Genomic DNA, 11,530 nt, shown 5'->3' on the forward strand with positions numbered 1-11,530 from the left:
ACTCTGTGTACACGGCTCAGCCAGACTATATAGCATTGTTTACTGCCACTCTGTGTACACGGCTCAGCCACACTATATAGCATTGTTTACTGCCACTCTGTGTACACCGCTCAGCCAGACTATATAGCATTGTGTGTACTGCCACTCTGTGTACACCGCTCAGCCAGACTATATAGCATTGTGTGTACTGCCACTCTGTGTACACCGCTCAGCCAGACTATATAGCATTGTGTTTACTGCCACTCTGTGTACACCGCTCAGCCACACTATATAGCATTGCGTACTCTGCCAGTCAGTGTGTATAGTGCTGGGATCAGTAATACTCCACTCACCGCCAACCACTATATGAGCTCACCATGAGTTCCTCAGAGACCTCCGCTGTGAGCAGCACTCCCAACAACAGCAACAGCCAACGCCCCACGCAAGCTATAACATCCACCCCAGCAGCCAGTGGTCAGCAGCAGCCCTCCCCGGAGGAGAACGTTGTGTCCATCGGTCCGTCGCCAGAGCGATTAATGAGGGCTGCCATTGAGGAGATGATGGGGCCTGATGTGGAGGAGGAGGTCTGGCTCAGGCCAGCATCCCAAGTTAATGTTGAGGACGATGAGGGGTCTGTGTCTGGGGATGTTGGGGTGGCAGAGGTGGTGGGTGGGTCAGACTCAGGAGAAGAGTTGTATGATGAGGATGATGATCGGGACCATCTGTATGTGCCTCAGAGTCCGACCCCGGAAAACATGTTGTATCGTGTGTTTAGGTACTAAAATCTGCGTTCCCAGTAGTGTTGGGCGAACAGTGTTCGCCACTGTTCGGGTTCTGCAGAACATCACCCCGTTCGGGGTGACTATATAGCAGACTATATAGCATTGTGTTTACTGCCACTCTGTGTACACGGCTCAGCCACACTATATAGCATTGTGTTTACTGCCACTCTGTGTCTGCTGGGAACAGTAGTACACCGCTCACCCGCCACTGTATAGCATTGTGCTCTGTGTCGCTGCTGGCAATAGTGGTACACCGCTCACCCACCACTGTATAGCATTTCTGTACTGCCACTGTACTGCTGCCAGTCAGCGTGTACTTTAAGGATAAGTGAAATGAGGAAGAAATCCGGTGAAAGAGGGAGGGGCAAGGGAAGAGGTGTTTCCCCTGACGGTTCACGTACAGGCCACAGGGGAGCACCCAAGAAAACCCACTCAATACCGCCCATGTTGTCCAGGACAACCACCCTCACAGATCCAAAAGAACAGGACCAGATAATTACTTGGATGACCTCTCAAGCGTCCAGCAGTGGGTTAAGCAGCACCAGCACATCACGCACGAGGTCCGAGTCCTCAGCCAGTTACAAGGAGCCAGTGGGCACAAAGCTGACACAACCGGCAGCGACACCACGCACACAACTGCCAGATAACCAGACGACGTTGAAGTGAGCTGCGCAGAGGTTGTTCTGGGGAGCTCTACTCCACGGTGGCGGCCCCCCACAATGACATATGACGAGTTTGAGGAGATGGAAGAGGAGGGTATGGACAATGTGGACATAGACCCAGATTTTGTTTGTGAACGAGAATATCGCCGTCGTAGCAGCAGCACAGATGAGTCTGTTGAAGAACCCACTGCTGCACGAGTTCGCCTTGTGCCACAAGGTAGGCGGCGCGCAATTTCAGGCACCACAAGCGTGGAAGTTCAAGTGAGAGGCAAAAGAGGCGCAAACAGAAATCGCCAGCAAGGCAGGTGCTCCAAAGTCTGGGCTTTCTTTGAAGACTGCACTGAGGATGTTACCATGGCGATTTGCAAGGTGTGCAAGACCCGCCTGAGCAGGGGGAAAAGTATTAACAACCTCTCCACCACCAGCATGAGCCGCCACATGCTATCCAAACATCCCACTCTGTGGGCAAACGCGGCAGGACAGGGTACCACCAGCAACACTGCCTCCCTTGGGTTCACCAGACTCACCACCAGACCCGCCTCAGCAGCAGCAGTAGCCCAGCCATTGCGTGGTTCACAACATTCACAAACATCAGACGACGCTGACACTGTCACTTTCCGGAGTAATGCTCTTGAGGTCTCCCAGTGTTCATCAAACACAACAACCAACAGCCCTTCGGTGTGCAGCCCTACGGTTCAGTTGTCTGTCTCGGAGATGTTTGAGCGCAAGAGGAAATTGCCAGCAAATGACCCCCGGGCCGTGGCAGTAACAGCCAGCATAGCCAAGCTTCTGGCCTGTGAAATGCTGCCATATCGAGTGGTGGAGACAAACAGCTTCAAGGGCATGATGTCAGTGGCCATCCCACGTTACGTGGTTCCCAGCCGTTACCACTTTGCGCGCTCTGCAGTGCCTGAGTTGCATGAGCACGTGGTCAGCAAAATAACCCGAAGCTTGAAGAATGCCGTTGCCTGCAAGGTTCACCTCACCACTGACACCTGGACGAGTGCGTTCGGCCAGGGTCGATACATCTCCCTTACCGCGCACTGGGTGAACCTTGTGGAGCCTGGCAGCGATTCCTCACCTGCTACGCCGCGGGTGTTGCCCACGCCGCAAACAGCTGCACCGCCGTCCCTCCCACTGGATAACAACAGCAGCACCTACCTCTCTGACTCCTTCTCCTCCAACGCATCTCAAAGCTGTACCTCATCCGGAAACGCTAACCCAGCACCAGCAGCAGTAGGATCGTGGAAGCAGTGCAGCACAGCTGTTGGCATGCGTCAGCAAGCGTTGCTGAAGCTGATCTGCCTTGGGGATAAGCAGCACACAGGGGAGGAAATTTGGAGGGGAATAAAGGAACAGACGGATTTGTGGCTGGCACCGCTGGACCTGAAACCGGGCATGAAGCTAGACACCTGGCACGAACTGGCAATGTACGCAATAGAGGTGCTGGCTTGCCCGGCAGCCAGCGTTATGTCGGAACGCTGTTTCAGTGCTGCCGGAGGCATCGTCACAGATTGGCGTATCCGCCTCTCCACAGAAAATGCAGACCGTCTGACTCAAATGAAAATGAATCAATCCTGGATTGGAAACGACTACGCAACACTCCAGGACCCCAACCAAGTAACATGACCAATGAACATCTGGGATGGTTTAGCGTTTACGGTCCCTGTTTATTGAACCTCTCATCTGTATTACATTTATGACTGCATGGCGACAAAAAGCATTGCTGCTATATCCGCACGCTTTTTGTCCTCATGCAAGGCCTGGGTTGTTGTGTCTCAAAAAGCATGGCCTTCTCCTCCTGCGCCTGCTCCTGTTCCATCACGTGTGCTGCTGCTGGGTTAGCGTTGCCGGTCCCTGTTTATGGAACCTCTTATCTTTATTACATTTATGACTGCATGACGGTACAAAGCATGCTATCCGCACGCTTTTTGTCCTCATGCAAGGCCTGGGTTGTTGTGTCTCACAAAGCGTGGCCTTCTCCTCCTGCGCCTCCTCCTGTTCCATCACGTCTGCTGCTGCTGGGTTAGCGTTTCCGCATGGTCCCTGTTTATTGAACCACTTATCTTTATTACATTTATGACTGCATGGCGGTACAAAGCATGCTATCCGCACACTTCTTGTCCTCATGCAAGGCCTGGGTTGTTGTGTCTCAAAGCGTGGCCTTCTCCTCCTGCGCCTCCTCCTGTTCCATCACGTCTGCTGCTGCTGGTGCTGGGTTAGCGTTACCGGTCCCTTTTCCTGGAACCTCTTCTCTGTATTACATTTATGACTGCATGGCGAAAAAAAGCATGTTACCTGTGCAAAGAAACATGACATTTTCCACATTTAAAAGACAGTTTTTCCTTTGAAACTTTACAATCAATTTTCTCAAAAACTATAAGCTCTTTTTCAAATATTTTTTTTTCCTCTTGTACCCACTCCCAAGGTGCACATACCCTGCTAATTTGGGGTATGTAGCATGTAAGGAAGCTTTACAAAGCACGAAAGTTCGGGTCCCCATTGACTTCCATTATGTTCGGAGTTCGGCGCGAACACCCGAACATCGCAGCGATGTTCGGCGAACGTTCGCGAACCCGAACATCTAGGTGTTCGCCCAACACTACCTGGCACCCACTAGCAGCGCTTTTCTAAGCTTTTTTTGAGCGCTTGTGATTTGAAAAGCTCTTGCTATTGTAATGCTATGGGTGGGATCACACTGGAGCGGTGTGATTTTATAAAAATCCCCCATAGCATAACATTAAAGGGACTCTGAGCAGTGCAGTAACTATGGAAAGATGCATATCATTTTAAAGCTCTCTTTCTCCTCTTTCCAATGATATATAAACCCCTACGCCTTTTAGTTTTCGCTATTTTTGCGATTGAAATTGCCGCGGCCGTGACTTTTTCCTAAAGTCAGCAGCTCTATTCTGCTGAGTGGAGCTGCTGACACTGGGGAAAGTGTCGTCCTGTGTAATACAAGTAGCTATGGGAAGATGGATATCATTTTAAAGCTCTCTTTCTCCTCTTTCTGGCGACACCTACATCGTTGCCCTACGCCTTTTAGTTTTCTCTATTTTCGCGATTGAAATCGAGGCTGCGGCAATTTCAATCGCGAAAATAGCGAAAACTAAAAGGCGTAGGGCGGTGGTTTATATATCATTGGAAAGAGGAGAAAGAGAGCTTTAAAATGATATGCATCTTTCCATAGTTTCTGCACTGCTCGGAGTCCCTTTAAACAAATGACAGCGCTCATAAGCTGCAACTGAATTGTAGACCAACAGAGGCATGCAGAGCCCCGCAGGGGCTAAATACATGCCTTGAATGCAAATTAGATGCAAATCATGTACTAGTCCTAATCTATATTGAATGCAAATTGAAGCACTTGGATGCAGCTAGCCATAGGTATACTTACATGATTTTTGTACAGCAGGAGACATTGGCAGCGCTTCCAAACAAGTGGCTGCACCCAAACTGACTACCTGCAATAGATGTGCAGAGCTCCACAAAGTGGACTAAAATACACAACTTGCATTCAAAACAGGTACAGCAAAGGAGGACGTTAGCTTCAGTATAAATAATATGTGCACAAATGATTCCCTACAAGACTTCCCCACGGCGGTAAAGGCATAGCATTGCATTAGCAAGAACTTTAAGGTGGCCATACACTGATAGATTTTCAGCAGATTCAACCATCAGATAGATTTCTGTCAGATGCCTGCCAAGTCGAATCTGACAGGAATCTATCTGATGTGTGCCACACACTAGGAAGAGATTTCCAATAGATTAGTGATTAGTGATGTATTATTAGATTATTATTAGATTAGTGATCATAAGTGGCAATCTACTCTACGCAGCAATTACGTGTAATTTCCTGCAATTACGCGTAGACTACAATACGTTTCAACTTCGTCATCTACGTATGTGTGTCGTAACTACGCGTTCATCTACAAAATTACGCGTAACGTAGTTATATGCGGACGTATGTGCAGGCATGTGGAAAAATTTCCGCAATAATCCGTCAAATGTGCATGCGTGGAACTCTTCAATGCATTCATTCCCTTTGTGCGATGCGGAATTTTATACGGAAACCTCTGGGCAAATAACACTTATGTGCAAACGGCAATGTTATCCGTAAGTGCCAAAATTTCTGCGTGACTTCGCAATTGACATGTGAAGTATGCGTAGCGGGCATAATTGCGCATAGCAGTACTACTTTGCGTGGAATTTCGTATGCATGATTTTGAAACTATGCTTTGTCACTACGATGCATACACGGGAAACTACGATGCGTAATTACGCGTATGCGTAGATTATGATCATCCCTACAATAGATTTCATTCTAATTTCTATTGGAAATAGATCTAAATGCACTATTGGACCATTAGATCCAATGCAACTCTATGGGTCATCGATCTGCTGCCAGCAGCCGATCGACCTAGATTTTCCATGCTGTCAGATCAAATCGATTGAAATTGGCCGCAAATCGATCAGTTGGCTGATTCGATAGAATCGATTTCCAATTGATCGATTCTATCAAATTGATCGATGGCTGAAATCAACCAGTGTATGGGCCCCTTTACAAATCACTAGCACTTAGAAAAGGCTGCTAGTGGGTTTGAGTCCTCAGACAGAAGTTGCTGAGGGTTCCACCTCTTCCCTCTGCTGTGACATTGCTGAGCTGCATAGGTGACTATGGAAAGTATATGGTGGTGAGGTTCCGATCTCTTCCATGACTCTTGGCCACAACTCACCACAACTCCACCACTAAATGTGACCCTTCTATAACAAATATCTGGCCAGGCTAAGCAGGGTGCGGTCAGAGGCAGAATTTATGGATGGTAAATGACATCAGTAATACTGCTGTAGGCCGGAGCAGGAAGAAAGGGCGCCGGCAACTAGTGGATGAAAAGGGCGCTGTCATAGACTCTAATGCAATTATGGTTAATACAGCGAAAAAAACATAAAAAAGGGCACCATAATAATTATCGTTAACAACATTAGAACATTAAAGTTTTTAAAAGTACTGTATATTATCGTTTTAGAAGCTTGCAACTCTATAGTTTTTGTCATATTATTTAGTTTGTAGGTACAGATTTTACATTTGTATGTGTAAAAGGGTGTTTCTGCAGAGGGAGTCGCTAGGGTTAGGCACCACCAGGGGGAGGGGTTAGGGTTAGGCACCACTGGGGGTGTGGTTAGGGTTTGGCACCACTGGGAGGGTGGTTGGTTTTAAGCAACACCCAGGGGAAGGGTGGTTAGGGTTAGGCACCACCAGGGGAGGGTTCCGTGTGAGAGTAGGGTTGGGTTAAGCTGTATTGTTGAATTACGTAACGATTTTTAACGTTAATATGTTTTCGTTATTATTTCCCGTCTGTTTTTACAATGGTATTTATCGTTAACCAGATTTGACAACAATGTTTATTGTTATAAGATTTCGATATCCGCCGGCGCCATTTCGTTATCAAGCTGAGCCCTTTTTTTCATGTACGCCTGTAGACATCTCTATTCTCCTGGTCACAATAGGAAGAATAGGCAGTGAGCAGATTGTGTGCCTCTGTGGGTGTATAGATGGCTTTGTGTGATAATGTATGTGTGACCACTGACACCGTATAAGGGTTTTGATTATTGAAAGCGTGAGGTTTCTGTGTGGTTATCACGTGATAGGCTGCACGCGGAGGTTTCTGTGTGGTTATCACGTGATAGGCTGCACGCGGAGGTTTCTGTGTGGTTATCACGTGATAGGCTGCACGCGGAGGTTTCTGTGTGGTTATCACGTGATAGGCTGCACGCGGAGGTTTCTGTGTGGTTATCACGTGATAGGCTGCACGCGGAGGTTTCTGTGTGGTTATCACGTGATAGGCTGCACGCGGAGGTTTCTGTGTGGTTATCACGTGATAGGCTGCACGCGGAGGTTTCTGTGTGGTTATCACGTGATAGGCTGCACGCGGAGGTTTCTGTGTGGTTATCACGTGATAGGCTGCACGCGGAGGTTTCTGTGTGGTTATCACGTGATAGGCTGCACGCGGAGGTTTCTGTGTGGTTATCACGTGATAGGCTGCACGCGGAGGTTTCTGTGTGGTTATCACGTGATAGGCTGCACGCGGAGGTTTCTGTGTGCAAAGAATTACTTCAAGTGATAAATGACCGTGGCTTTGACCGCGTTAGTTTTTCACGTGAAGTAATCCTTTGTTACCAGTTATCACGCGATCGGCTGTACGCGGAGGTTTCCGCGCGCAAAGGTTTACTGCAAGTGAAAAACGAACGTTTGTGTGCGATCACGCGCGCTATCGCGCGGTCAAAGCAACGTTCATTTATCACGTGAAGTAATCCTCTGCGTGTGGAAACCTCCGCGTACAGCCGATCGCGTGGTAACTGCTGTGATAGCAGTTGTCACGCTTTTGAGAATCGAGCCCAATATGCGCAGCCTGTCATTCACGGCTTTGTCAGTTTCTTCTGTAACGTTCCATCAGCGCTGTCTGCGTTCCGGGGTCGTTCTCAGATTTGCGGATTCCCTTCCTTGTCATTAGCTTGTAAATTATTCAACAGATACTTGTACACAGAAGAGATCAGTATGTAGAGAAATGACTGCTGCGCATTCTTACCATATAAATGTGTGAACAATACAGTATATTAATACTTTGCTGCAGTAATCACCAGAGACAAGAGTAACATTCAACAATACCAGTTGCCTGGCAGCCCTGCCGGTCTATTTGGCTGCAGCAGTGTCTGAATCAATCCTGAAACCAGCATGCAGCTAATCTTGTAAGATCTGACGATAATGTCAGTAACACCTGACTTGCTTCATGCTCATTCAGGGTCTATTAGAGGCAGAGGATCAGCAGGACAGCCAGGTAACTGGTATTGTTTAAAAGGAAATAAATATGGCAGCATCCATACCCCTCTTGTTACAGTTGTTATTTAACTAGTCGCTGTACTGCATGCAGTATATCAACGTCCCAACAGGAATTCATCTGAAGTCCCAGGGATGTAGACATTCATCCACCTCCGTTGTGCACGCTTCCGCTCACTCCCATACGTGTTCATGTTGCTTCCCATTAGTGCACAGATCCCATTCACTGATTTAAGAGCCTGGGATCAATGATCACCGGCATAATGAGATGCCATGGTCATTGATAAAATGAAAGTAAAACATCCACACACTACTTCCTCCTGTGTTCACATTACAATGGAGGAATTAAACTGGGGGGACATCTAGTGGCCAAATAGTACATTACACCCTAACACATTACATTACACACCCATTAAAATTAACCTCTTACCTCCCCCACTCTCCCATAGTTATCAAAATGAAACATTTGCATATAATATTTAAAAAAATAGTTACCTTAGGGACTCAACTTTTTTAATATGTATGTCATAAGGGTATATTGCTGTTATCTTTACAAATAAGGGCTTGTAATTAGTGATGCACGCAAAACTGAAAAAAAAGTACACCTTTATTTCCAAATAAAATATTGTCACTATACATTGTGATTGGGACATAACTGAGATGGTGTAATAACTGGGACAAATGGGCAAATAAAATACATGGGTTTTAATTACAGTAATGAAAAGAAGAAAACGGATTCCGGAACTCCAAATGCAGAGAATACTTTATTCAAGCACGGTGACGGGCTTACAACAGGTTAGAAATGTGCCAGTGTCGACAGCTGTTTCGCGTGACCTCACGCCTCCTCAGGACACCAAGGCTTACCCCTTCCTCCCCAAATCCCACCTATATACCTAACTGTGGGGGCGGTTACATATACTTCAGACTCAGTCTGAGAATTAACCCTTTAAGGAGGAAACATATACATACAATCCTATGCAGTAAAAATCATGTATACACTTCATTGAATTATCTTAAAAAAGCTGAAATTTCATTTCTATCATTAAAACCCAGATTCCCCAAAGCATTGGTCATAGATATCAAGGAGGCCTCCTTATGTAATAAAGGTTCCTCTCTAGATCCCCCTCTAGCCATATCCGAGATTTTCCACAAGCCAGCCACTCTTAAGCAGTCTGCATCTCCTCCATGGCAAGAATTTACGTGGTCAATCATACGGCGTGACCCCACTCCATTTTTGATAGAACTTTTATGTTGCAAAAATCTGTCCTTGAGTGGCTGAGTGGTCTCCCCTATGTAGAATCTCCCACCAGGGGCACCAATACAATACACCACATACCTGGACCTGCAATTAAGAAATAATATTTAAAAAAATAGTTACCTTAGGGACTCAACTTTTTTTAATATGTATGTCATAAGGGTATATTGCTGTTATCTTTACAAATAAGGGCTTGTAATTAGTGATGCACGCAAAACTGAAAAAAAATACACCTTTATTTCCAAATAAAATATTGTCACCATACATTGTGATTGGGATTGGGACATAACCGGGACAAATAGGCAAATAAAATACATGGGTTTTAACTACAGTAGCATTTATTATTTTAAAACTACAATGGCTGAGAAATAATGCATTTTTTATTTTTTTTTCTTATTATTCCTGTTAAAATGCATTTAGTATAAAATAATTATTAGCAAAACGTTCCACCCAAAAATAGCTTAATTGGTGGCAAAAAAAAACCAAGATATAGAACATTTAGTTGTGATTAGTAGTGATAAAGTTATTGGGTGAATGGAAGGAGCACTGAAAGGTGAAAATTGCTCTGGTACAGAAGGGGGAAAACCCTTTGTGGTGAACTAGTTAAAGTATGCTATAAGATAAGATCTCTCCATTCTAGGATTTGTTGACACCATAAATGGATGTCCTGATAAACAGAACAATAGGGACCTGATTGGCATAGCAATGGTGTGGCTGGTGATATAATAAAGCTCAACATTTGTTATATTTTATTCTTTCTTGATTACCTCAACACCTCTGGATTCCTGGAACATCATTCAGTGGCATGTAGAACTGTGTGATGTTCTGTAAACATGCATCTGGTGTTTGTGTACAACAATACAAAAAAAAACAACACAGATTAACGTTTCCATCCCTGCCCAACAGCTTTTGACAAATAAGTATTTTAGCGTGTTAAATTTAATTATCTTGAATGGAAACGTATAACACTATTTGAGTGGGGGTGGGGGCTGGGTTGTACCAGTGGCCGCTCCCTCTGGAGTCACCTAAGTCACAAATGACCAAAAACGACCCTGCTTGCACTACTTGGATTTGAAGGACCCTTTGGTGGAAGTTTTGTGGCTGCGGCGAGTAGACACTGCCACGCGGCAAGCTAGATTCCTGGCCATCCGTGCAACGTAGGACATCAAGATGAGAACCACCACCGCAAGTCCATTCATGTACAGGTCCCGCACGAAGAAGCTTTTACAATTGATGGGCCATTGTCTGCCACACGAAGGGAACTCATTCCCAGTCAGGTTCTGGAAAGCCTTCTTGGATACGGAGATCGGGGAGGCACACCGAACGTTGCCAATGTTTATCTGTACAGGTTGGGAATCCAGCCAAGCTTTCAGATAAAGGATGTTGCAGTCGCAATTCCAAGGGTTTCCGGACACATCTACTTCCTGCAGGCCCTCCAGGTGATCGAAGGTCCCCGGTAAGACATTGGTCAACAGGTTATTCTGCAGGAAAAGCCTGACTGTGGCCAGTGGCAGGTCTGGCACGGAAGTGAGACGCCGGGAACTGCAGTTGACTGCAATTCCATGGATCTTTATCTCTGTACAATCACAAGAAGACGGACACAAATCAATACTTTGCTCATCGCCATAGTGGACCAAGAGAAGGAGCAGGAGATATCGTAACATCATAATCCAAATAATTTATGCCTGTAGAAACATAAGATACAGAAGAGTTTTATCACACATCACAATACTTTCTTGAGTGTACCTTATTTCTATGAAATCATTATTTTACGCAAGCCCCCTCTGGCCTGATCGCTCCTTCGTTGTCCTCAGTCGCCTCCTCATTCGCCCACAACTGACCCCAAAAAATCCTCCAGCCAGTACCAGTTGGCGCAGTAGAACTGCGGCCTGGCCGCGTGCATGCTTCCATCACTGACTGCGCATGGACAGTTAGCCCCATACCGGAGGACTTTCCAGGGGCAATTGCAGGCGAACGAGAAGGCAGAGAAGGATGACAAGGGTGCGATCAGCCTGGAGGG

At 46.2% G+C, this 11,530-nt stretch overlaps 1 protein-coding gene across 1 annotated transcript; it reads right to left on the minus strand.

Moving 5' to 3' along the window:
• Positions 1-10,433: 10,433 nt before the first annotated feature.
• LOC137533665 (platelet glycoprotein IX-like) lies at positions 10,434-11,192 on the minus strand. Its single transcript, XM_068255004.1, has one exon. The coding sequence runs from the start codon at positions 11,175-11,177 to the stop codon at positions 10,572-10,574; it is 606 nt and encodes a 201-aa protein (XP_068111105.1). The 5' UTR covers positions 11,178-11,192; the 3' UTR covers positions 10,434-10,571.
• Positions 11,193-11,530: the final 338 nt, after the last annotated feature.

Source organism: Hyperolius riggenbachi, chromosome 9 (genome assembly GCF_040937935.1).
Source record: "Hyperolius riggenbachi isolate aHypRig1 chromosome 9, aHypRig1.pri, whole genome shotgun sequence".
Taxonomy (NCBI): domain Eukaryota; kingdom Metazoa; phylum Chordata; class Amphibia; order Anura; family Hyperoliidae; genus Hyperolius; species Hyperolius riggenbachi.

What these genes read in the sequence shown, in the direction of transcription:
- LOC137533665 (XM_068255004.1), bottom strand. Translation starts at nt 11,177, where the DNA reads ATGATGTTACGATATCTCCTGCTCCTTCTCTTGGTCCACTATGGCGAT.